Source organism: Leguminivora glycinivorella, chromosome Z (genome assembly GCF_023078275.1).
Source record: "Leguminivora glycinivorella isolate SPB_JAAS2020 chromosome Z, LegGlyc_1.1, whole genome shotgun sequence".
Classification (NCBI taxonomy): domain Eukaryota; kingdom Metazoa; phylum Arthropoda; class Insecta; order Lepidoptera; family Tortricidae; genus Leguminivora; species Leguminivora glycinivorella.
Genome location: NC_062998.1, coordinates 29,676,879 through 29,703,461, shown reverse-complemented (window position 1 = coordinate 29,703,461; position 26,583 = coordinate 29,676,879). Strand labels below are relative to the sequence as shown.

General features: G+C 39.4%; 1 protein-coding gene across 1 annotated transcript in view; it reads right to left on the bottom strand.

The window, feature by feature from the left end:
• LOC125241883 (protein furry) overlaps positions 1-25,709 on the bottom strand; it is a 179,952-nt gene extending 154,243 nt beyond the window's left edge. Inside the window, exons 1-24 of the mRNA XM_048150568.1 lie at positions 25,579-25,709; positions 23,292-23,402; positions 22,764-22,991; positions 22,151-22,302; positions 21,872-22,071; positions 21,531-21,746; positions 21,209-21,332; positions 20,753-20,974; positions 19,934-20,168; positions 19,219-19,840; positions 18,962-19,145; positions 14,799-15,004; positions 14,324-14,523; positions 13,606-13,679; positions 13,347-13,468; positions 12,732-12,819; positions 12,105-12,196; positions 10,437-10,568; positions 7,382-7,546; positions 6,311-6,460; positions 4,043-4,206; positions 3,217-3,374; positions 2,585-2,695; positions 1,845-1,999 (exon numbers count right to left, since the gene is read on the bottom strand). Coding sequence (XP_048006525.1) covers positions 1,845-1,999; positions 2,585-2,695; positions 3,217-3,374; positions 4,043-4,206; positions 6,311-6,460; positions 7,382-7,546; positions 10,437-10,568; positions 12,105-12,196; positions 12,732-12,819; positions 13,347-13,468; positions 13,606-13,679; positions 14,324-14,523; positions 14,799-15,004; positions 18,962-19,145; positions 19,219-19,840; positions 19,934-20,168; positions 20,753-20,974; positions 21,209-21,332; positions 21,531-21,746; positions 21,872-22,071; positions 22,151-22,302; positions 22,764-22,991; positions 23,292-23,361 — 4,070 coding nt within the window. The 5' untranslated portion in view covers positions 23,362-23,402; positions 25,579-25,709. The remainder of the gene's footprint in view (positions 1-1,844; positions 2,000-2,584; positions 2,696-3,216; positions 3,375-4,042; positions 4,207-6,310; positions 6,461-7,381; positions 7,547-10,436; positions 10,569-12,104; positions 12,197-12,731; positions 12,820-13,346; positions 13,469-13,605; positions 13,680-14,323; positions 14,524-14,798; positions 15,005-18,961; positions 19,146-19,218; positions 19,841-19,933; positions 20,169-20,752; positions 20,975-21,208; positions 21,333-21,530; positions 21,747-21,871; positions 22,072-22,150; positions 22,303-22,763; positions 22,992-23,291; positions 23,403-25,578) is intronic.
• Between the last annotated feature and the right edge of the window lie 874 nt (positions 25,710-26,583).

Below are 26,583 nucleotides of genomic sequence, written 5' to 3'. Positions count from 1 at the left end.
TTAGTAAGGATTATAAATGGGAAAGTGTGTGTGTCTGTTTGTTTGTCCGTCTTTCACGGTAAAATGAAGCGACAAATTGACGTGATTTTTTTAAGTGCTAAATATGGAGGAAAAAAGTAAGCTTGTATGGAGAATTCCCTTTTCGCACGTATAAATGATGTACTGTAAAAACTGTTTAATCTGTCCCTTAAAACCCTCGCAACTCGCAACGCTCAAGATGCCACTTTTTGATCCACTTACTACGGTAGCGGTTCAATCATTTCTGACAGCTGGAAAAACACACGTATTGGCTTCGTACGAAGTGCATGGGAGGAGGGGGGGGGGGGGTAAGCAAAGCGATTGCAGTGCTTGCGGTGGTCAAAATCGACACTGATTGTGGTTTGTCATCTATCAAAACTCATAAAATATAATACAATGTGTAATGTTTGAAATGGGCCACCAATGTTGTTTTGTTGTTAATTGTAAAAATAATGGCATAATTAGTCGTTGCACGTTTTATGCGTTTCTTGGAGCACACAGGAAATTGGATCAAAGAACTAAATGGATAGCTACCGTGAAAAGAAAACGTAAGTGATATGTCAAAACAAAACATTATAATAAATTATATTTAAGCTTTGTTTATCTAATATTGTTCAATACGCTGTTAGTTTTTTTCCTACCGTTAAAGATTATGCTTAGAGATTCAGGCCTGGCCTGGGCATAGGCCCGTGTCGGTTATTTCTGCGGCCGCGGACATGACTAGGTATGTACTTACGTTTAGATTTGTTTTATATGGCATTAATGGGACGGAGGTTTAGCGAATACCATATCGCTCGCTCGTAGAACTTCTACCATTACTCCTATGTTCTTCAAGATTTTCCTTATATGCCCTGCCAGCACCAATTTATTGCCTCTCTTTGTCGTCTGGGGTTGGAAGTTTATACCGTGAGTAATGCTTTGGAAACTGATTTTTATTATTATATCCATGTCTTTATAATCGATCTACCTAAATTACACTTGAAATAGTAGCTCTTGTTATTCGATTTATTTCATCATCATCATCATCATTTCAGCCATTAATCGCCCACTGCTGAGCATAGGCCTCCCTTCGTGTACGCCACTTATCCCGGTCCTGGGCTAATCTCATCCAGAAGTGCCCCGCAGTTTTTCGAATGTCGTCCACCCAACGAGGCAACGGATGCCAGGCGCTTCTTACATCCGATAGCGGCCACCATTCGGTCAACATTTTGGTCCACCTGCCATCACTCTGCCTGGCAACATGCCCCGCCCAATTCCATTTGAGTTTGGATTTATTTAAAATAACGAAAAATTGTTAAAATATATGTTTATTTACATGTAATTTTTTGACATTTTCCACTTTTAGGTCACATGGTAGTGGGCGTAATTGTCGAACACGTAGGTTTCGTACCAATTGAGTCAGGCCAAGATAAGTTGCAAGGGGTACGAAACCGTCATAATAGTATTGACGTTTAAAATAAGATTTGCATTGGGCGAGGCTGTCCTGGTAGGCAAGTGAGTAGTAGAAAGTCCGCAGTAGTCAAAAAATGCACGTGACGTATTTCCTTTATCATGATCGCTTTTCAATCTGAGTCACTCAGCGTACTTAAAATACTGAACGAACAACGAACGACCAGTGAGTTGTGTCACCACGTACGCACACAATGACAAGAGCCATGTATCCTCAGGCAAGGAGCTAACGACTGCGACACGTCCGTCGTCGGCATGTCCGCTCTCTAACTTAACTGCACTTTGTCCTTTTCATCTGCATACGAAATTGCGTAACAGAGATTAGCTAGCTATTATGGATAGAGTATTACATTAGTGTTACTCTGAGAGACACATACCTGGCACTGAATATGGTAGCGAGCGCCATGAAGCAGCCGTCCGCGACGCGGGGCGGCCCCGTGAAGCATTTGTCCACCGTCCAGTCGAGCAGAGGCCCAATGTCCGGGTTGCAGTCTAGGAGGAGCACTATCGTTTCGCGGGCCAGCTCGTATATCTAAGCAAAAAAGACTCTTTGAAAATATATGACTACGCGCCATGTTGTGGAATTTCATACCATAACAACTATTTTCTTCATACTATGACTGAACTTTCACTGCATGCATTAGAATAACAGTGCCCTCTTGACAATAGTTATATATTTCGGGTCAGGCCTTTATAAAATATAATTAGTCTTACAAAAACGCTTACGAAATGTATTTGACATGTGAGCCAGCTACCTCAATCGATTGCGAAACGTCAGTCTCAGCATTGTCACAAACATAGTTGTGCCAATTACGAGAACATTCTCCCGTTTATATGGGAAATATTTTCTAGAGAGTATGGTTTCCACCGTAAAATGAGAAATTTCATTCACCAATATAGGAGGATTAAGCATTTGTAGGCGATATTTTCGTTTAATTGTGGGTGGTTCAAAAGGTGCATTTCGTCACTACTTTTAAAAAAACTTGTATCTTCGTCTGTCAATGAAAATAAAATTGTAGTAAGTATGCATGGAATGCATATAGACTTACTGCGTTTTAACTTTGAGGAACAGCGTGAGATACGAGATTTTTTAAAAGTAGTGACGATTTACTGGTACCTTATCGTTAGTGGAGGAAAGCATCTCGCTCAGCCAGGGGTACAGCGAGCCGTCTTCGGCGAGGGCGGTCGGCGCGAAACATGACCCGCAGCAGACCAGTGCACTCATTGCCTGCACACAATAGTAGCATATTTAGTTTTCTATGACTCTGTTAATAATATATTTAGGAAAGCACATATTTATTTTGGAAATCTTCATTAACTTCACAACACCTTTCTGACAAAATGTATTTTATCTGGTCTAGCCTCATTCAATAACAATGTATACGATCAAAATAAACTAGATTAATAACACATTAAGATATAAATGCAGAAACGGGGAAATTCGAATCAAGTGGCTATAAATTAAAACGAGAGTTACGAATTTCCTATTCGCACGTGTATCGTACGACGTTTTTTAGTACATATGGCCCTTTAAGTTTCGACCTGACAAAAAATGTATAATTTGCGAAGTAGTGCGAAAAAATCATCATTTTTTTGTACTGAAAACGTTTTAACAACTCAATAATGAAATTTCAATTACTTTTCCATTAGTGTAAATTAAGATAAGCAAAATATTTCTGCATAACTAGATGAAATACTTTTCATCGGGACTGCATTGCAAGTTAAATAAAAACTTATAAAAAGAATCACCTTCAAGGCGGATAGGTTGAGCCGCTCGTCGTTCTCTTGGGTAGGTGGTTGAGGAACAAGGGCACCTAGATGCTTGGCGAGCGGCCCGCACCAGCCCGAGAACAGGGAAAACAGACTGCGGCACAGGTCCTTCTTCATCAGCGATCCGTACATGTCCACTGTTAAATATAACTAGTAATTAATCGACATAAATGAAGTCATTTTCACGTTCGATTACTTTCGTGAAAACACGACGTAAAATATTCAGCACTACTTCTGTAGTTAACGGAAATCGGTATATCAATTACGACTGGAGGGCAATTTTTAACTACTCGATTTTTTCCATGTTTTACAATTTTGCATTATTAAATGTTCAGTAGATTCAAATGAAGCTCAAGTTAATAATGTAAAACATGGAAATCGTATTTAACCCGCTGTATCTTAATTCAACTTGCTAGATGTGACGTCTGCAAATAGACTTACACTTCACAAAATCAGGAGGTCATAGTGAGCAATTTTTACTATGAGAACGTCTCCGAAATCTCCAAAAAATAGTCTGTTCCTTACTTTTTCGCTGTCTATATATTCTATGGAAGAACGAGTAGTGTACAAGTACAAATGTAGTTCGAAATTATTTCCTTTGTGTTTTCACGTTAAGTCACTAACGTGAGCCTCAGTAGAAGAAGTACTTCAGTACTGACGTTGATCAAATTAGCGCGACAAATAAGAACGTTTCCTTTGAAATACGAAGGAGCTTCGCACTACATCTGTAGTTATAATATGGATAGATTGAAAAGACACTGTGTTAATTTGTCAATCCAGGGTAAAACAGTCAAAGTAGCCTTACGTGGGAAGCTCTTGATGAGTTCGGTGACGAAGTCGGCGAAGGTGAGCCGTTGCTCCCGAGCCGCCGGCGCGTCCTTCTCGGCCTCCACCTCCAGGCACTGCCGCACGCCGTCCAGGTACTCGGTCAGGGAGGAGTGTAAACTGCCCCCTTCTAGCGCGAACGGGCTGAAAGCGGTACTTTCATTTATAAGTTTGAACAGGTATACCACAGTATTTTAATAGGACATAGTTTGAGGACTTTAAGAAAAAGGATCCAACTCACAAATATCTGCCAATCTGAACTTTGTGTCAAAAGGAAAGTCATTAATTTATTTGAACTATTTTTGAGATATATTATATCTTCTTCTGTAATGTCCTGGGTGTCGTTTAGTTTTCATGATGTATTGAATAAAACGAATGTGTAATGTTTAAAACTAAACAGTGACGGCACAAAAACCAGCAACAAATCTGAAATTATTATGTGTGTTTACAAGCCATTAATGAGGTCTTCGTTAAAGCACAGTATAAGGATATATCAGTAGTTAATCTCCGGCAGCGGCGGCGCGGTCGTTACTACTGCGCAAGGTCACGCAGGGTTGTACATGTACAACGTTACTATAATCGACTTCGTACAATGTAAGTTGTTGTAAATCTAATAGGTACTATTAACTGTAAGTAGGTTTTAGTATAACAATACCACGTCATGACACCACATTAGTCAGTATTGAAGACACAAAAAATCATTATAAATATATTACTCTCATACGCGCAATAGTAGATTGTGTAACAATAATTGCAAAAGCGTTAATTTAAGTGTTCATTTTATATGTTTTCTCTAGAATACACCCAATCCATCACAATAAAAAAAAGATTCGTTTGAACTAGAAACGTAGGTACCTACTGTCCTACTCGTATTAGTAACTGTGTATGGCGCTATGCTAGTACCAACGCTCTTTCTACCTTTTTATCTAATAAAGATTCAAGTACGTATTTGTTTCTTAAATACTGACGAAATCATATTTACATAAAATGTTTGAATAGATGTTTGCACAATATTTAAGTAGGTACCAAACTTTCGAGCTAGATAGATCGCAGCATCTACCTAAATGTCGTTACAGATAAATCCTTATTGATTTTAATGTGTCATTCTAGCTTTAAATCTCACTTTTACGCCATTTACGTAAGCAATAATGTACCTAACACTGCAAATATATAACAACCACTTACTTTTCTGGGTGTCTAGGAATTCTAAAGAATGACATTTCCGCATTTTGAGAACTTTCCATACACCCATAAACACTACAGTAACGAAAATATGTCTTCGGTGCTGACGTCATTTTCTCCCGAACTCAACACGTCAACACAGCGCGCAAACGCGGCCCCGACTGTCCAGCCCAATAATCACCAGTTTCGCATGTTTTCGCCGCATGCGAGGGGAGGGAGGGGGACACACCGCGCGGCGTGAAGTTTGTAAGAAGAGTTATTACTGGTTTTATACTGTGGTTAAAGGAACCGTATATTTCATATCAATTGATGAACGTGTAATATTTATAATATTATTAATAAAATGTATATGTCTATGTCTATGTCAATTTTGTGGTTATGTTATAGGTCATCCTAATTGCATTTCATCTTACACAAGCTTGTAAAGGCTGACCAGGGGCCCGTTTCTCGAAAGGTACAAGCCTTGTATTACAAGTGCGCGAACTGTCAAATCGTATGGGTTGTCATGGAAACACACTTGTAATACAAGGCTTACTACCTTTCGAGAAACGGGCCCCAGGGGACCATTTCTCGAAGCTACAAGTTACAATTTACAAGTGGTTGTCAATGTCTAATACGACAAGTTGGAAAGAGACTTCCGCTTGTAACTTGTAACTTTCAGTTTTGAGAAATGGGCTAAGACTATTGTCAAGAGAGCGCTTTTATTCTGATGTATGCGTTCGCGGATGTGCAAGCACAGTTCGGTATAATATGAAGAAAATAGTTCTAATGAAATTCCGCAACATGGCGCGTAGTCATATGTTTCTGGTCAGGCTTTAAGTAAAGTCGCCGTCAATAGAATTTGTGAACAATGTAAACAAACCTTGTAGTCAAAATGTCTTTAATTTCCATTCTAACTCATCAGATACTGGCTAAATCCATGTGTTATAATCAATTCATATCACATCATGATCAACCTTTAAAATAATAAGATTGTGCTAGAATACTGATATTTTATAGAATGGTTTGTTTACATTATTGACAATTTCTATTGACGGCGATTTTAAGTGCTAGTACGGGAGCGCACCTGTTAGCAAAGGTCTTGCGTTGCGCTATGAGGAGCAGCATCTTGTTGAGGTTGAGGCGCAGCGCGTCGCGCCGCCGCCGCCGCCGCATGTTCTCCTGCTTGCGGTCCACGGCTTCCCTCAGGAGAGGCACCAGCTCTTCCATCAAGTCTCTGCGTATTTCGTAAAGTATTAATATCGTGATTTGTAGACAGAGATCGGACAACCTTTTCCTTTTCCAAAATTCTAACTGTTCATTAGTGTATACTTGATTATAAAACTTATCAAGTTATTAAACAATAAAGCTAGGGTATACATACATACATGAAATCTTTTACAATCTCTAGTAAAATAGACATTGTCGACGCTCGCTATTTACGCTAGCGTATGAGTAGTGAGCGGACGGTAAGGTTGAAAGGGTATTGGGATACTGCTTAAGCACTTAGACTTGGATAAATAACAGACATTGAACGCGGAATGAAAATTAAATGTCAAATGGCTTGGTGATAGAAACCTTATGTATAAGCCATATAAATCATTTTAAGTGATTGCCGATGGTCCCTGGTAGTAGAAGATACTAGCGGTCTTTGAAACCACCAAACAATCAAGTATTTGTATCGTAAGAATGTGTGCGTTGATATGAGTTGCTTATGCTTACTTGAGCGCGAGGGCTGCTCTCCCTCTGCGCCTCTGATTTCGCAATAAGCTAGTTTCCTATACTTAAAATAAAATATTTTATGCAGTACACGAAATAAAGCACCACATAATTAGAAGAAAAATATGGACAGTGGTTATGTTTAAACATAATTTCTATTTAATAAATCAAAGAGAAAGATATAAAGTAAATGAATTGACTGTGACGTCACTGCTCAGTATTTCATAGTAATTCCATAAAATCGTTTTACAGTTCTTAAAAAGAAGCTGATTTGACTAGCGGAAACTAGCCTATTCGACTGATCTGCTTCGGTTTAAAGTAAACCGTATCATCGACAAGCATTCCGTAAAAACATTGTCACCCGACTGCTGCTGCTAGTAATCATCGAATGAACGTTTAAAATCGAATGATTGTGTGCTGATGCATGTTGCTTGCTTACTTGAGCGCATCGGGGTTGATGTTGCCGCAGGCGGCGATGGCGGCGTCACGCACCTCGGGCACCTCGCAGCGCGCCAGCGGCACCGCCAGCTTGTGCAGCGCGGCCGGCGCCGCCGCGCCGCGCGCCTCGCCGCCGCTGCGCTCGCTCAGAGAGTCTGGCGACGAGCTGCGCCACACACGACACGTTCAATAACATACACATGGTAACAATACAGCAGGCTAGCACTAAGCATCATGTACAGTTCAGGTATTAAATATAGAGGACAAAGTGCCAAACGTATAAGCAAAGGAGTCGTGTGTACACCTCTTTATTTACTTTGTCTTTATTGATATTTAATACCTTGACTGTAAAACTTAAAATATCTATTTTGAAATAAGCTCTAATGTGCCTGAGCTGTAAGTTCACATTTTTGACTCATTTTTGAAGTATGTTGCGATGTGGCTAAGACGTATCGTTTACCAAATCTAGCGACAATTTAAGAATTGGTTGAATCGATTAGGCCCTATGTCCAAGGAGGCGCTTACAACATATACGATTTCTATCAACTTACTGAAATGTCATTTGAATCGAAATGACAGACTCTGCCACAGCACTAGTTTAAAATACATAATAAGTAAATCCTGCGTGATAAATAAATATCGTAAAATACTCACTAACGAAGATCCGTAAAATTTAACATGTGTTAGATTATGTTTAAAGTAGGCAATATATTGTTTTTAAGTACTTGATTTTTTTAAATATTATTACAGGATTTTATTTAAAATTTCATTAGGTAGCGCCAGTTTACGTTTTGTGGACGCTGTCATGTGTCAAAAATGTGAACTTACAGCTCCGGGACAATAATTCATCAGTTGAAATGTTCAGAATAATAATCCAGTGAAACTATATTTAACTACAAAATACATGTTATGAAATACTTACATATATTATTACGCGCTAACAAATATAGGTGAAAATCAATGTGCTTCAAGTTACGTAATTATGTATAGTTTATTTCAACTATAAGAATTATAACTGTACATTTTGAATTCAAAATCTATAACTATATTTATTTATACTACATTAAACTAATAATTATCTCTAAAAAGCTCAATAAACATAAACCAGTTAAGGTATTGAAAGAAGCATGTATGAATAAGATATAAAACTTATCATAATAACAAGCTTAGCAGATGAACGATTTTTAACACACACAAATGAACTTAAACGATGTGAAGACAATGAATGACTTCTAGATGTTATAAAACACTCGAAAAGTAAAAACCACCCAGTATTTATAATTAACCTATATCCTATATGCCTAACAAGAGTCAGGAGTACCCAATCGTACTATTAATAATAAGCAAATCGTTAAACTCTATTAACAAATAAATGTCATTATTTCTATAAATGCACGAACACACTTTTATTGCCCACTATATGTACTTTGAGTATCAAGTAAGTAACCTAAATTGATATGTATGCCAATACCGAACTTAAACATTTTTGAAATATGCTTTGAATGCCTGAAAACTTAGCTATAAACTTCACATGAACTAGATATGTTATGATTATAATGAGGTATACAGGCATATTCACAAAATCTGGAATAAATTTAAACTTCAGCAAAGGTCTACTCCTTGGTGTCCATTTCATAAAATATGAGTGTCAAAACTATAAAAAAAGCCATTACATGAAGATATTTTTCAATCAAAACAGTGACAATATAATCACGCGTGTTTGCCGTTGGGCAATTCCACGTAACTGTAATGTAAGTGACCACTTCATTGCATGTTTTTTTATTTATGATGCAAATTGAAGTCTTAATTTATGTCTAGATAAGCCTACTTTTAATCCTTAGATATATTGATATTTAAATTAGCACCATGAATAAAAAAACATGCAAATAATTGGTCACTTACATTACTCTGTTACATGGAATTACCCCGTTCGATCTTGGTTCGATTGACTGAAAAGGGAGTGTCTTTCTTTAACATGTGAGTAAGGGACACTTGCACCACCGAAAATGGAGGGTAACCCGAGGTTGACCCTTCATTTTACATGGAATTTGACAGGTGACAGCCCACTAACCTTGAGCTAAGCGGGTGGTGCAAGTGGCCCAAAGAGAGGGAAACCAATGGTTGCCGGCCACATATTGCTGTGAAATATAACCTGTTTGGAAGCCCCTTAAATTAATTTGTATCCAAACGGTACATTATTGTCAGCTTTTGTGAATCCTGTATCAAGTTCCTAAGAGTAGCATCCTCAACAGCGGCATGTTACAGACCAGCCGACTCCACCACGCTTATGTTACGAGCACCGTGACAGAACCAACTGAGAGCGGCTAAAACTAAACTGCATTCACAAACATAACATATTAAAACGTGTCATTTACAAACAAAACAAAATAACAAAGCCCGCTACGTTAATACCATTCAATATGGGTGTGACATGTATGCGTCGTTTAGGTATGTATGTACCTACTGACTGGCGGACATATAGAGTATGGTAATACAAGCACATGTTTTGTGTCAGAAAACGTAATGTTCAACCCTTTTCAGTAGGTTATTGTGGATGATACATGTGCGCTAGCTGTGCACAAAACCTTTTGCGTGAAATGAGCTATGACGACAGATTACAGTGACAAGTCACTGTCATACAAATTCCCATACGAATAAAAAATTGCAGCGCCGGTTCCATCTTGGTTTTTAAATGATGATATTTTGTACAAATGGTTGATCCAGAGTGACTCAATACCTTGACACTGAAACACGGAGACATTTATATTTTATTATAGTTTCTCAAGAATTCATAAACGAATGAATATTTGTCGATCTATTATTCTGTATACAAGTATACGGTGGTAAATAATTTTAAGTGTACAGAAATTTCTTAGCAAATATATCAAACAGGCTAATATATGACTGTGTTCACTATGCTCGCGTCATAAAAGGAGGGCACAAGATGAGTGGTGTACCGATTATAAGGAGGTGAAAGGAACAAGATGGGACCGACGCCCTGGCGATATAATGAAGGAACGAATGCGACGTGCACATAGCGAGCGTCAAATGTCCACCTCGTCCGCTTGTGATGTTTGTGTCCGCGCGCATAGCTTAATGGCAGCGTGAAGAAGCCGCCGGGCGCGTTGAGGCTCTCGCTGGAGGAGCTGAGCGCCGCGCCCCCGAGCCAAGCCTCCGCGTCAGTGCTACTGAACAGAGGATTATGTTGCGCCGCTAGCTTCCGCCCTACTGCTCCACACCGCACTCCCGCCGCCGCTCGCACATTACCATCGCTACCCCACTATCATATTCATTCGTATCATACTCGGTGCCATTTCCACTCGGGTTCTAAGATGTTTCAATCGTTGGTATGGAAGTTGGAAGCTAATCTATTACTGCAGCTAATAAACCCAAGGTACAAAATATCATATTGTTGACGAGACATAGACAAACGCGAGCGATAATAAAAGTTTGCGATATGAGGTATCGGAAAATATTGGTAAAAAGAGTCTTTCTTTTTATTATCCCTTGCCTAAAACAGATAAGGCTCAATAAAGTGAATCAAAAATAGTGGCAAAACAATTACATCGAGTTTCAATTATATAAATCATTGAGAAAATAGAAATTGGGTTTAAAACACTTTTCAAGCTTTTATTATCGCTGGAGATTTAAATTCGAAGTGGAGTTTTAAATGTTGTTGCTGAAACTGAGTTCATAGCTCAGCATAAAATACATAATACTTAGTCATGCGCTTCATACACATATTAGAAGGCAAATTCAAAGTGACCTATATTCATTCAGTATGCATATACGGCCATTTATATCAGAGCCAAATTTCGACAACCCGAATAGAAAATCCACAAAGTCATAAAAGTAAGTTAAATTATGGGGATTCTTCATTCGTTATTAATTACCAAATTTGAATGGAAGGGACTAAAATTGTTATAATATGCTCCAATATAAATTCGGCTATGCAGGCACCATCTGTTTAATAAGTTATATATGCAACATAACATTAAATCATGAAGTACAAGAAAAATATTATTTTTACAGAAACAAAATAAATCGAATTCAATTCAAATAAGACAATAACATATTCTAATCATTGTAAAAAATAAAAAATGTTGAGTGTTTCAAAATATAAGATACAACCAACAGAGACGTGATGAAGATATGTGGACGGTATCTTACTAATCTACGTTATAAATATGCTCACACACAACAATAGAACATTTTCCAAACAAATTATTCGCAATCCATTATCATTGTAGTGTAATGCCACTTGTTCATGTAGAAACATGTCCGGTGAGTAAATCTTTCTGAACAAAATGCGATTTCATGTCCTACTCAAGACTAGACAATATTTCTTAATAGACCTGTCTTAATATTTCTTAATAGTTAGTGCAACATTTTTATCTCGCACAATTCAATACAAGTAACTTTGCACCGGATTAAGGTATCATTTACCTACATATTACTGTACCGCATGAAAATATTATTAGCAGCCAAATCATTTCGGACGTAAAGTCAACATGGAGGTTAGAAAAATCTCTACTCGCCTTTGAACTTGTCTCTGCATGGCCATATAGCACTAAAAAGAGTCGTTAATTGTACAATCCATGTTAAAAGTATGATTACTGTTTTGCATGTTATAAAGTGCAAATCTGTAAAGATATGTTTGACGTCGACTGTACAATGAACAAGTGTTTGGTTTTAGTAATGGCGAATGGAGAAGTGTTGCGCACCTGAGACTGAGGTCGGGGCTCGCGCAGCGGACCACGGGGCTGGGCACTGCCGGCACCACCAAGTACGCCATTGTCATGTAGTACTTCCACACCTGGTCCCGACATTTTTATTTAATTAAGTATTCATAAAATACATAAAACTAACTAATGTCAATACGGTTAAGTGTCTCATAAGGAGAGTGTGTCTGACCTTAACATTTGACTTTTTTACTAATAGTCAGAGGTGCTTTTGCAAGTTCATACTTGCTACTCACAATTAGTGCGTTTTCACATTATCCGATCCGATATCGGATGTCGGACCGATATCCCATACATTACAGGCGCCATCTTGGATTTTTTCTATTGAAATCCTTCCGACATCCGATAACGGATCGGAAAATGTGAAAACGGACTTAGTGGTAAACGTAAGAACTCTCAATAAACACTGATCATTGGTTTAAACAGGCCAAAATTGAAGGCCAGACACATTTCGCCTTATGATACACTTATACCCGTATTGAGCTTATTAGCCAAGTCCACACAGAGGGTGCAGCGTTGCGAGGCAAACGGTCAAAATGTAAGGGTGCCTCGGCCAAAGCAGGATGCTGGGGCCAAAAAACGCGTTACATTTACATAATATGATCTTACCTGCATGTATCCGTCTCTCTCCTTTTCTGGCTTTCTCGGTAGTGCTGGGCTTCTTGACAAAAGCGACGCGCGATTATCGTTCACGGGCCTGAACACAAATTAAATTAAATTAAATTTTGTGTGTGTGTGTGTGTGTGTGTGTGTGTGTGTGTATGTGTGTTCAATTAGGATCAGGGTGACGCTACGATTCTGACACACGCTACAGTTTTGGCTGATTTTGAACTTGTCAAGTAAAAGAAAGTCGTAATAGATTATTATACTTTTTACTTTAGAGCATAACACGATGTAAGGGCATCTTCATAATTTGGGACCCCCCAATTAGCGTAAGTTGTAAACAAAAATTAACTCACTGTCAGTTTTGTGATGATAATTAAGCATGAAATTTCTATAAAAATATTGTTTTTGTGTTAATTACATAAACATTAAGCGAAAATCTACATTCAGAATGTAAAAAAAAATTCGTCTGATTTTTTGTTTAATTGTCGTCACAAAACGGACAGACGTTAATTTTTGTTAAAAAAAATCTAATTGAGGGGACCCAAATATTGAAAATGCCCGTAAATATATTTTTTTTTAACCATAAGAAGTTGGCGATATTCGTAAGTAGGTACTTACGCCGGTTCTATGATCGTGTAGAGCGCTTGTATGCGGGCGTGCAATATGGGCCACGCCTGCAGAACCGTAGCGGGGCAGCGCGCCGGGACGCGGCTGCGCTCCAGCAGCCCAAACAGGATCACCTGCAACACACAACGAACCTTCAGCTCGGGCTAGCTTAGCAACTACGCACTCAGTTATACGTTTCAATTCTTTTTGAAACCATTAAATTTAGGCAGAAAAGGTTGATAGCCGTACTTTTGAAATAGGTATAATTTACCTCCCAAGGATCCGCCCCGTTTGAAGCACTGCCACTCCAGCTGTTTTTAGATGATGTATCGTCATGTTGAATACCTAGAAAATATTTTATAATTAATTATAATAAAGAGTCAATTAATGGAGTCAAAGTGGAGAAGGCTGAGCAGGAAAGCGGACCCTGGCGCTAGGCCGGGAAAACGCTAGGTTGAAGAAGAGAGAGTCAATTAATAAGCATCTTAGTAACATGTAACAAAATTGATTGAACACGAAAGATAGCACGAATGTAATGAGCGAGACTTTCACAGCATGAAAGTAACAGCTGTATTCATGTAACATTTTCATTTGTTAATATATAAGGTTTTATTGAATAAATAAGCAAATAAATTAATAATAAGTACAAAAAAAACCAAAGCACAGGCTTCGTCAAATATAGTATCTATGTCATTTCATATAAAAAGGAACACAACATACACCTAAACCTAAAATAACCCTCCCTGGATCGTACCTGGCTCAAAAGTCCCCATTATACCCGCCGCATTTAATTGCAGCAGCGATCAGATCAGCGCGCACTCTTTTGCCAGCACACAGCTTCAGAATGCTCTTGACTGAGAAAGTAATATCCTCGCGGTCCACACGGCGTGGCTGCGCTCGGCGACGCACACGAGGTCGGGCTGGCCGGCTGCAGGCAGCGATCTGCAAGCACCGGATTTAGAAGACTCTAGGGTCAGACAATAACATACCCGCGGTCCACACGGCGTGGCTGCGCTCGGCGACGCACACGAGGTCGGGCTGGCCGGCGGCGAGCAGCGCCTGCTTCTCGGCGGGCGGCAGCAGCGGCAGGCAGCGCTCCGCAAGCGCCGGCACGTGCGCGTCCGCCGCGTCGATCAGCGCGCACTCCTCCGCTGTTAAACCGAGCTTCTCTAACAGGCTCTTCGTTTCCCTGTGTTAAGGCATTCGTTTAGTGAAATTGGTCTTGAATGAGTTTTGAGGTACCATCGTAGTTTACAGTGCACAAAATACATATTTCCAAGAAGGAACTTTAAATCTGACTACTTCCTTTAGAATCGACATCCCTTTTCTCAAATGATGGATTCCCGGATGGTTTCTCAGTATCTTCCACCGGTTCGTCGTTTTTCCAGCTATGGATCAGCAGACTATGAAGACCATTGCTAACACTAACACATGCACATAACACTAGTGTAGGTAATACCTCACCTCAGTATGTGCACGGCCAGCCGCCGCGGGTACGCCTTGCACTGACACAGCATGACGAGAGCGAGCGCCTCCGCGCCGCGCACCACGGCGGCGAGCGGCTCAGGCTTGGGTGCGGCGGGCACCGGCGCCGGCTCGCCGTTCTTCCAACTCGTGATCAGCTGTAGCAGCATCCGCAGACCGTTCTCTACCAGTTGCGGTGACGTGTCCTGAACAGAGATGCAATAGTTACTTGTTTTACAAGGGGGCAAAGTTGTTGTTTAACCGCACGTGCCAATATTGAACCGCGAGCGCAGCGAGAGGTTCAAAAAGTGGAATCTTGAGCGTTGCGAGGGTATCAAGGCACGAAGGTCAAACAAAATTTGCCACCGAGTGAACCACAAAATTTTTCACCACACCAACACGAACAAGATACCGACTATAAAACATCAAAATAAATCAAATCCGTCAATTTATTCAATATTTATGATTCAAAATCATCATTTATAGGTAAAGTCTAGCAGCCAAATTAAGACATCGAGTTAAAATTTGTATGAAATTACTTTGCCCCCTTGTGGATAAAATGCGATTTTGCTATCTGTTTTCGAATAGCAAAGAAAGCCTTTACCAGTTGGTGTGGTGAAAAATTTATTTACTCATTTTCATTCGACGCGAAATCGGTTATTTTTATCTAGCTTCAAGTTATAATAACAGTTATAAACCATCGATACTAGAAGAAATTTCCGTTTAGACAGTATCGTAAAATTACAAATTAAACAAATTGACCTGTAAGTAGCGATAGTCTAAAGGTGGTTTTCCACCGGCAGCGCGTGAATGAGCAGAGCGGAGAGGGAATTGAAATCTGTATGGCAAATTTTCAATTCTCGCCCAGCGCATCTTCGGTGGAAATAGTAAAGATTACCGAACCGTATTGCTTTCGACATAGAGTATCGTATGAAACCTACAATCTACGGCAGGCACGCGCAGGCTCGCGATGGCTATTAATGTCAATAACGAGCTGCCTGCCTGCCGTAGCTTGTATGTTTCATATGATACTCTATGTCGAAAGCAATACGGTACATTTTTACAGTAACAAATATCTCAATTCAAGTCTAGCACATCCTCTTCAATCCGCGCCTCGCGATTAGAGTTTGCATTATCCGACAGATATTTAATATTCGAATAATTCGGATAATACAATTTTAATTATTCGAATATTCGAATAATTCGGATAATTTATTAAAGGGAACAAAATTAATGTTACAAGTGCGTATAAGCGTGGAATTGATAACGGCTGAGATAGATGAGCGCCATAATGCGAAATTTACCTATATTTTTATTTATTTTTTGCGTAAATCAGCAAACTGTAGAAATTAAAACACGCCTAGCTCTCTATCTTTAATTCTATGACTAGAATCTTGTAATCAGATAGTGAGCTGTTGATATAAGACAGTTACTAGTAGTGATTAGTTAGGTGTTAGGTATAACGAGAAGTTTTTCTGACAACACCTTTACCTTGGATATGGATGGTAGAGAGGATGGCTTCTGTAGAGTGGAACGTGATACAACATCATTGGATATGAAGATGGTTATAGGGCCATACAGCGTTGTCATATTATCTGACGTATCGGATGATGAGGCTCATGGGTAGCTCTCTGATGTCTTTTGGTACTAGGTAGCCTGCTCCAAAGTTCTTCATGTTTTGTCTGGCGAGGGCGTGACATTCACACATTAGATGTCTGACGGTCTCTTCCTCTTCGCCGCACATGCGACAATCTGTGTAGTTAGCGTGTCCCATCTTGGCCAAAATTCCTTTGATCCCGTAATGGCCTGTGGACACCCCCGTTATAATTTGGAGTTGTCTTTTGCCTAGCTTTCCTAGCTTTTTGCTCCATCCAGATTCTACCCTCCGCATAAAGAGCTTTGAATCCTTCAGACCTACCAGGGCATCCCACTCTTTTTGGTGATTAGCCTTTGTATGGTCTTTCATAGCCGTTTTAATGGTTCCTTGTGACGTTGTCTTCAGACCTGGCCTTGGCAAGTTCATCAGCATTTTCATTGCCAATGAAGCCTTCGTGCCCCGGTATCCATACCAGTTGCACCTTGTTTTGCTTTCCAAGCTTGTTAAGAGCTTGGATGCCGTTTAATACCAGTCTAGAGTCAACTTTGGGCGATGTGAAGGCTTTGAGTGCCGCCTGACTGTCGCTGAGTATATAGATATTCTTTTCTTGGGTTTGTCTAACTATATTCTTATGTACACAGGTAATTATTGCGTATGTCTTGGCTTGAAAGACAGTGGCATAATTGCCCATGCTGATACTACCACTGTAGTCACTAGTCATTTGCATAAATGCCTACGCCCGTACCAGATGCCATCTTGGACCGGATCGGATACTTAATATAAAAAGTTGAAAACTCTTCTCGTAGGCTCTAAACAAAAGCGTCCTAGTTAGGGTCTTAGAACAGGAATGAGGAAAGATATTGGTACTCGTTCAAAACAGAATAACCAAAAAAAGAGAAGACCAATTAGTCGAAGACACTTCCTATCCAGGTGTGGATCATTTTAGACCTTAGTTGCACAGTGGCTGGTACCAAAGTACCAATGGAAGGGGAGAGGTGATAAGTAAGTAAGTAAATTCTTTATTGTACCACCAACACAAAATATACTAGACATAAAATTTAAAAGAATGAAGAAGGAGGAGGTACAAAGGCGAACTTATTTAAATATTCAAATCCAAAACGCCTCAAATTGCTCGGCAGCGATTTTATGGGTTTTAGTTTCCAAGCTGATCAGTAGATCGACTATGATTTCAAAGTATAAGTAGTAATTAGACCGATTTTTGTGTATGCATGTAACTAAGGACTTAAAAGGAAAATGCCTTATATTTCTTAGTGAAGTGGAGGGAATTCTGGCGAACTAAATTGCCATGGAACTGATAACAGCTAAATTCGGAGTGAGGCGCTAAATTTCAATTTCAAAAAAACAAGGGACCAGGAAATCTAGGTATAAATCTCCCTTATTAAGTACGGTTTTACAGATAACTTCACGTTAGCTATTAGCAGTAATGAAAGTAGGTTGGGGTAACGTTTTCATACTAAAAAATAATACTTGAACGTTTTTCTGTTTTTTTTTAATCATCCAATTAATCGAATATTTGATAAGAACTGAGTGCGTAGGGTGAGGCATTCTTCTTACTTCTTATCCACGAATGCTTTCTTTGTTTTGTAAATATTAGTTTGATTTTGAAGATAAATAGGTGTTAACTTGTTAGCAATAACATGGTCCGTATTAAGAATTGATCGAAATTGGTTTCAGTAACGTCTATCTATTAAATATATTACTTATAAATAAAAAATAATGTTTATAGAAATTATCCGTTTATCCGGATAATTTCACTTGGATTATTCGAATATTTAGGGATAAAAATATTGGCGGATATTCGAATAATTCGGATATTCGAATATCCGGATTGCAAACCCTACTCGCGATGTCTCGTCGCGCCCTGCCGGTATAATACCGCCTTCGAGTTAATTTATACTCTAAATAGGAAGCAATACGGTTATTTTTTACACCAACAAATATTTCAATTCACGTCCCGCACATCCACGTCAATCCACTTCTATCCACGCTAAGCCACTTTTCGTCTCGCCCTGCCGGTGGATAACTAACATCAGAGTTTAATTTATACTTTAAAACGGAAGCAATACAGTTCATTTTTACACTAACAAATATCTCAATTAAAGTCCCTCACATCCTAGTCAATCTTTACTATTTTCACCGAAGATGCGCTGGGCGAGAATTGAAAATTTACGATACAAATTTCAATTCCCTTCCCGCTCTGCCCATTCACGCCCTGCCGGTGGAAAACCACCTTTAGATACTGAAAATCGATTTCACATCGCAAGTGCGTAAGCAGTACCGACAGTTCTACCAAAAGTATTCCGTACGTTACGGTAGTAGCACACCTAGGACAATGGCGATTAAATATATTAAAGAAGCGCGTTCCTACGCACACAGTCTAAGCCCGTGTAGGCGAACGCGTACCATGCTTGTATGAGTGAGATCACAGGTCGACTGGTCGCGTTCTTGACAGGCGGTAACTGTGAGAGCGGGTGTGCGGAAATTTCAGCGGGAAGCAGGAAGTGGCCATACTGTACTGTAGCAGTGGTGAACATGAATATCGAACCTGCACTTCCTTGGCGAGGAACTGCGTGAAGCCGGCGAGCACGTCCTGTCGCCACTCGGGGAAGTCCACGATGAGCGTCTGCAGGCTCTGGAACGACAGCCCGCGCAGCTCCTCGTCCATGTGCACCGTCAGCCGGCACAGCAGATCCACCAGCTCGCTCGAGCTCATGCCCTCCGGAATCAGTCTGCAAACACAAAAAATTGTATTAACGACTACACAAGTAAATTGTACTTCATAACAGCATGTTGATAGCATACCTTGGTATAGCGGCGACACACGTTCTAAACAAGTCAATCCTAGGTTTCCTTTCACCCGTGTTTATCTCCTGCTCCTTCGTCACGTTTTGAGTATTAGTCAACATTAGCGGCCTTCCATAGTGTGCGTCCAATGCTCTCAAAATCTCCACTAAAACCCGCCTGACGTACGGGAAGTACGCACTCATTCCAATAGATCGCGCGGTCTCGTCAGTCAACATTTTGTTGAGAAACGTCTTTTTGACCCGCAAAGTATTTCCTGACGGCAGCGTCCCCGACGTTCGCGGCATAGGCGGTTCGCCTTCCTTCTGCTGGAGGCTGTCTGCCACGACGAGGAACGCTCGAAGTCCAATGGACATCCTTTCTGGTGTCATTATTATTTTAATCGGTCTACCGACCATAAGCAGATCAAAGACGATCTCTCTCATAGCAAAATCTAACCGCTCCTGAGCTATGAATTGTATGATCTTGACGAAGATATTTAAAGGTGTATCGCGTGGTACTACACCCTTCGAGCCTTTGGGGAACAATGAGTTGACTATACTCTGGAGACGAGACTGCGTCGCTGAGTTGCTTTCGCATTTTATTCTTATCATGTAGACCCATAGTAAACGGTATAAAGATTCTGAAAACAAAAAAGATCATAATCATTAATCAATTGCCTACACTACCTCCACAGACTGTACAACACTACACTATGGCTGTGAGTTGCGCTCACCTAAAGCCACCCTGCACATTTTGGGGTCCCTGTTCTTCAAATGCGACAGGCACATGGCAAGGAAGCAGTGCCAGTTCGCGAGGAAGAACTGTTTCTGCGAGACGCAGAGCAGGCACGTGACGAGCGGGAACAGCGCGAGCCGGTGCTTGGACTTGGTGCTGGCGTCCAGCGTGTGGCTGTATAGCATCTCCACAAAGTTCTTTAGGCATGGCACGTTCACCTCATTTTTCACCGTCTACGGGAAAATATTCGTGTTAGGTTTTGATACTTTCAGTGTAACAGCGTTTAAACGCCAGAGCATACTGGATGTTAGATTAGTACAGGCACACGTCTCGACAGCGAGTACCCACAACTTATAATTTATAGGAATAAGGCGAACATTCGTGATGTCATCTCTCGCTATCCGAGGGAAATGAACGGGACGCCATCACAAATGACAAATGCGCCCGTTGAGCCTAGTGGTGGGCGGTAATGGTAATAGACTGATAAAACAAAACAAATGGGAGTCTTGAACAATACTTTTGCAAGTTTTTTATTATTATTATTATAAATGGGCTTACCCTTGGCACAGACTAGCCAAAAGCAAAGAAGTGGCCTACGATGGAGTGACCTGGCCCAGAAGATACCTGTTCACCCTAGATTTGAAGGTTGCCGGGTTATATGAGCTCGGAAATATAGCCGCCGGCATGTAATAGAATAGGAATAACTTGAAATAAGGAAATATTTGGTTATATTTGTTTGCATATGAAATATGTATATCCATGTTTGTATCAAAACTTTAGCCTGTAACATTATATTTCCTAATAAATAGGTACTTACAGCAGCAACAGGAACCAGGATCTCGACAAACAACCCCGCCAGCGCATGCCTGATGTCCTTATCCTTGACCTCCAGGAAGTACTGCGCGCACTCCTGCAGGAACTGGAACGAAGCCTCGAACTCCTCGATCGGCACCATCTTCACACGGAAGAACTTCATGCCCATTAAGAGGGATATAATACTTTGCGTCGTATGCGGAGATGGCTCGCGAGATTTCAAGTCCTAAAACAGAAATTTAGCATTAAATTTTAATATTTCATTTAATTAATATACATTTCACGGTTAGTTTCATTATATTGACGGGGATAAAGACCGTGATCATGATGTATGTAATTGCGGCGAAATATCGGGAGCTCGTCAAAATACAAAAAGGTAATCACGGTCTATATCTGGGTCAATATAAGTCTAATACATATACATTTCGTTTAAATAACTGATTTGTCGTGAAATAGTAACCTTAAGTTCCGCAGTGAACCGTTTCTTGACTGACGCGAAACGGGATTGAGCTAAAACTCCGATTACTTCTGCATATAGGTCTGCTATTATGTGCACATTAGCAGCATTTGGGTTAGATTGCAATCTGTAAACAATAGATGTATTATTTAGTTTAAGCTTATAAATCAATGGTTTAAATATTGCCTCCACCGATTCGGTGCATGAACTATATTTTTTAATAAGGTATCACTTCGCTTTGAGCAGCTAGTACACTTTCACCAAATTCAGTTAGATTTTAATATTGTTATAAAAGTTATTCAAAATGATATCAAATGATACATACCCTTCTTTATAATTAAAACGCTTAAAAGCTACATTCTCAATGTACTGGACCAAATCTTCATGCCCCGGGTGAAAGGGCAGTTGTTTGAGGACCTCTATTAGGGCTAGGCAGAAGAGGAATTCGACGGCGAGGTCGCGCCTCTCCGCCTGCAGCTCTTCGCAGCTACGTTCCACCGCCTCCGTGCCCGCTCCGCTGCCCGACACGATGTAGATAATACTACAAGATGACAAAGTGTTTCAATAACCTCAAACAAATGAATAATATGATCACACAGAGCAACAGATCTTGTTGTAGAGGTGTCTGCACCTCATAATATCTTGTGCACAAGCATAGATATCTACCTCTTATTTCTCAGATCCTGGTGGGGTTTCTTCGCTTGCTCGCTGAGTTGAGGAGAGTCAGCCATCTGTCTTTCCAGCCAGCCGAACAAGGCGCGCAGGAGAGATGGCAAGCAGTGTTCAGCAACAGTTCCAAATGCGCATAGTATTTGATCCAACTGTGGATCTTCACCACGCTGCAGTGTTTTGTTTAATGGTTTCTCCTGGACAGGGAAACATAGATTAGCTCCTATTTGCAAACATATATTACTTGTAATCACAAAAGATTAAAAGTATACTCACTAGTGGTTCGGCCATGACAGCCTCCATCTTTCGTTCCGCTTGGACGGTGAACTCTGTAAAGAGCAGCCTCATAACAAACTCGCCGGGTCTGAGATCTGAGTCTGGAGGCAGCATCACTGGACCTTTATGTGAGCCCCAAGGGAGCATAGAACCTAAAACATAAAATAATTAGAATTTACTTCATTAGATATGGCATCCTACTGATAACAATAGCCATAGAGAATCGGCATCCTGCTTTTAATTGGTTATTATTATTGTAAAGTCACAATGGAAACATAATTTAATTAGACATGAGGTACATAATACCGTTTTTATGTATAGCTATGAAATTTCTTTTTTCTTTATGTTTGCGGACACAGTTAGTTATAACCCTCCAGAATTGTTGATATATTCTTCCCGCTCCCCGCTGTAAGTGCCGCCCATCCCCTCTCGGTTACCACACAGTTACCGCCTGTCAAAAACGCGAACAGTCGACCTGTCATATCACACTCGCTCAAGCATGGTACGCGTTCGCCTACACGAGCTTAGAATGTGTGCTAGGAACGCGCCTCTTTTATATATATGATCGCTAGTGTCAGAGATGTGATAAAAGTATGATAATAGTAGTACTTGCCTCTGGTGGAGACTAATGAGGAGACGGTGTTGCCGACACTGCGCCAGTCGCTAGGCACGGGCGCCGGCGGCTTGTCGGGCGCCGCCTGGTGCTCGGGCAGCACGCTGTCGCAGCTGCGGCTCATCGCCAGCTCGCCCAGCTCGGTCCGCGGCGGCTCCGACAGCACGCTGCCCTCCGACTCCGCCTCGCTCGACACCATCGACGAAGGCGCGTCCTCCGTCCCCGACGCTTTTGAAGGACACATATTAAACACTGCCAACATCTCCGTTATTGCACCTATAGCCCCTTTAACGTCGTTAACATATGTGTTGCCATCACATGACATGACTTCACATACCTCCCTACTAGACAAATATTTTGAATACTTTTATACATGACACCAACTAAAGTAATGAGTTTCAAATGTGTACTGAGGATTTTATGTATTATTACCACAAAACATATTAAGGAAGTTTGTCAGTTTTCCTTGTTCAAATAAATTATTTTAATTGAATATGGAGGAGTTATATAATTATTATTTGATCATACCTGACATTTCTTCAGCATGGCCGTCTGAAGGTACAGTACTTATGGAATCTGATTCCTCTGACGTCATCATAATGAAAGAGGTCCTTTAGCCCTTTCTTGGACCCTGCTGCACTGCAATCAAACATAAAATATTTAAGCTCAAATTTAAGACAAATCCATATTCCATTATACTTATTACTTATATTACTTATTACTTATCCATACTAATATTATAAATGGGAAAGTGTGTGTGTCTGTTTGTTTGTCTGTCCTTCACGGCAAAACTGAGCGACGAATTGCGGGAGGTAGTTGATGGGACAAAGAGTGACATAGTCTACTTTTTGTCTCTTTCTAACGCGAGCGAAGCCGTGGGCAGAAGCTAGTAATATAATATTATAAATGGGAAAGCGTGTGTCTGTGTGTTTGTCTGTCTTTCACGGCAAATCGGAGCGACGAATTGACATGATGGAGAGTGACATAGGCTACTTTTTGTCTCTTTTTAACCCCCACTTTTGTAAAATGGGGGATGGAAGTTTGTATGGAGCATTCTGCAATTTTATAAATTGACGCGAGCGAAGCCGCGGGCTAATGCTAGTAGTTAGTATATGGATGACCAAATTGTTAAACAGGCTGAAGACTGCCATTGCTTTGACTATCAATAGATGTTTATAAATATTTCACTAGATTGCAATAATTGTAAAAACTACATAATATGTAAGTCACTTGCTGTAATATTACAGTATTTATTTTTGATTTACGGAAACCTCTAACTAAAATATAAAAAGAAACATAAAACTTCTCAGAAATGTATAGATGACAGTCGCTGTGAGCTGTTTCATATTCAGAAATATTAAATACCTACTAGATAAGAAAAACACTAGCTTATTTAGTTGGTGTTCTGTGGTTACGGTACTACAGTGATGGTATTACAAACACTTTTCAAAAATTGCAAAGTGTAAGTTTAATGAGCAGTTAACCAACTGCGTACTAAATATAATAATAATAATAAATATGAGTTGGCTTCGGCTCCACGCACACCTTCCAAAGGTCCGGCATACCCTATGGTTTCCATTATGGGAAAGACATACAAATTAAATCACAATCACATTATTATTATTACAATAGGGAATTTGCCTGTCCTTGAAATAAAATATTTATAGCATGTATGAAATAAAGCATCAGATAATTATAAGAAAAACCTAATTATTCCAATTCTTTTTGACAGTTCTTATAAAGAAGCCGATTTGAGTAGAAGGAAAGTTGTTTATCCATTAAAAAATTATAAGATATCCAAAGCAAATGTGAAGTACTTCATGAACGGTATGTCCCTACCAGACATATCAGTCATAGATGTTGGATTGGATTGGTGTATGACCTTTAAAATGACTACATTACAGTGGTATGCTTGATCCTATCAAAATATGGAAGGTATAATGTGAGAGAGCCAGTTGATGACGATGATTGGGAATCAAATTCTATAGATGAGTCAATGCTGATAAGCAGGTGCACCAAGTAATGCATAATACAGTAAAATACAATCGCAAAGCTTACCAACCTACAACACTTTCATAGTAATATAGGACATAAACATATACCTACTTAATTATCTCAGTATAACTGACACTTTACGCTGAATGCAACTTGGTGGTCAATGTGAGCCATGGACAACATGAAGTGTGCTTGATCCGTATAATATTTGAAATTTACTAAATTTACACAAATCATTCTACAATCGATTTTAGATATAATTTTACTGTAACCAATGTTAACCACTATCCATTAAATAACTACATTATGAACTAAGTAATAATCTAGTTGATACAGTCATAGTATAAATATCAATCTTTTCTCTTTCATTATGTGGACAAGAATAACATTTTTTAGGAGAATCTACGTGCAAGCTACTAGGCATGAGTAAAATGAGATATTTAATGGGCTTAGTGCAACTTATAGGTACTTATGTTATGACATGACTCAGTATTTTTGAGTAAAAATATATCAATATGAGTATCATATTGTAAAAAGCTAAATTGTTGTGGCATAGCGACGAGTAAGATATTATATGAAATGCTATAACAAACGCATTACTAATATGCAGAGTACACAAAGCTTTATTTTATCATATGCATTTTGGCTATAGTTCCTGGTAATGGTTTCATTACAATTTACAGATGTTTTACGGGAAAGTGATTTATAATATCTAAGAGATGTATATCTATAACAATGAGGATGATAAAACAAAACAACAAAGTATAGTAACAATTAAAAGCTCAGAGCAAGTAAAAATTTAATAGTAGCAATCACTAACCTGCTTATGATTTACGAGTCAGCAGCAAAAATGACGAATTGTGGCTAAAATGCTTCATCTCCATATCTACACCTAATTCAATTAGCAATTGAATAAATTAAATAAAAGCAAAATGCACTAAGATATCACACATTCTAATAAATGAACGTAGGTAACAAAATTATGCACTGACAGTTTTCAACGGCTTGACAGCTAGTTTTTTTTAATTTCATAAACTGGATGTAAGTGTTCTAGCCAAAACTAGCATTAACAAAGAGTAGTACAATATATAAACTAGTTTATATATTATATTATAGTTTATCCATACTTCCATACTCCATACTATATATACTATATATACTATATATATATACTATATTATATTATAATATTATAAATGCGAAAGTAACTCTGTCTGTCTGTCTGTCTGTCTGTCTGTTACGCTTTCCCGCTTAAACCACGCAACCGATTTTGATGAAATTTGGAACAGACAATCTTTAGACCCTGAGACAGAACATAGGCTACTTTTTATTTCGAAAAAAAGGGATGAAGGGGTTGAAAAAGAGGTTGAAAGTTTGTATGGGATTTCTTAATTTTAAAAGATAAAACCAATAAACTTTATATTTTAGCACTTGATAAGAAATCATTAAACATCTTGATAAGGTCGAACGCGATTAATTAACATTATTTTTACCTTTTTTCTTTTTTTTTTTTGTGTGTCGTGCAGTGGGAAATAAACATTAAAACTAAAAGCGGGTAGATTATATTTATTTGTCTACCCCGAACATTTATATAAATTAGTATCGGGTAGTTTTGTGTTGTTTACATCTCCGGTGACATTTTGCTGGGACGCCAGTCTTCCGCGACCACGGCCAGTGCAACCTGGCTGAAACGTTGGGAAAAAAGGTAAAAATAATGTTAATTAATCGCGTTCGACCTGTATGTGACTTTAAATATGTGTACAAAGCGCGAGAACTTAAAGTGTTATCTTAATAAGGGATAGGGATAGCGATATGGATAGCGATA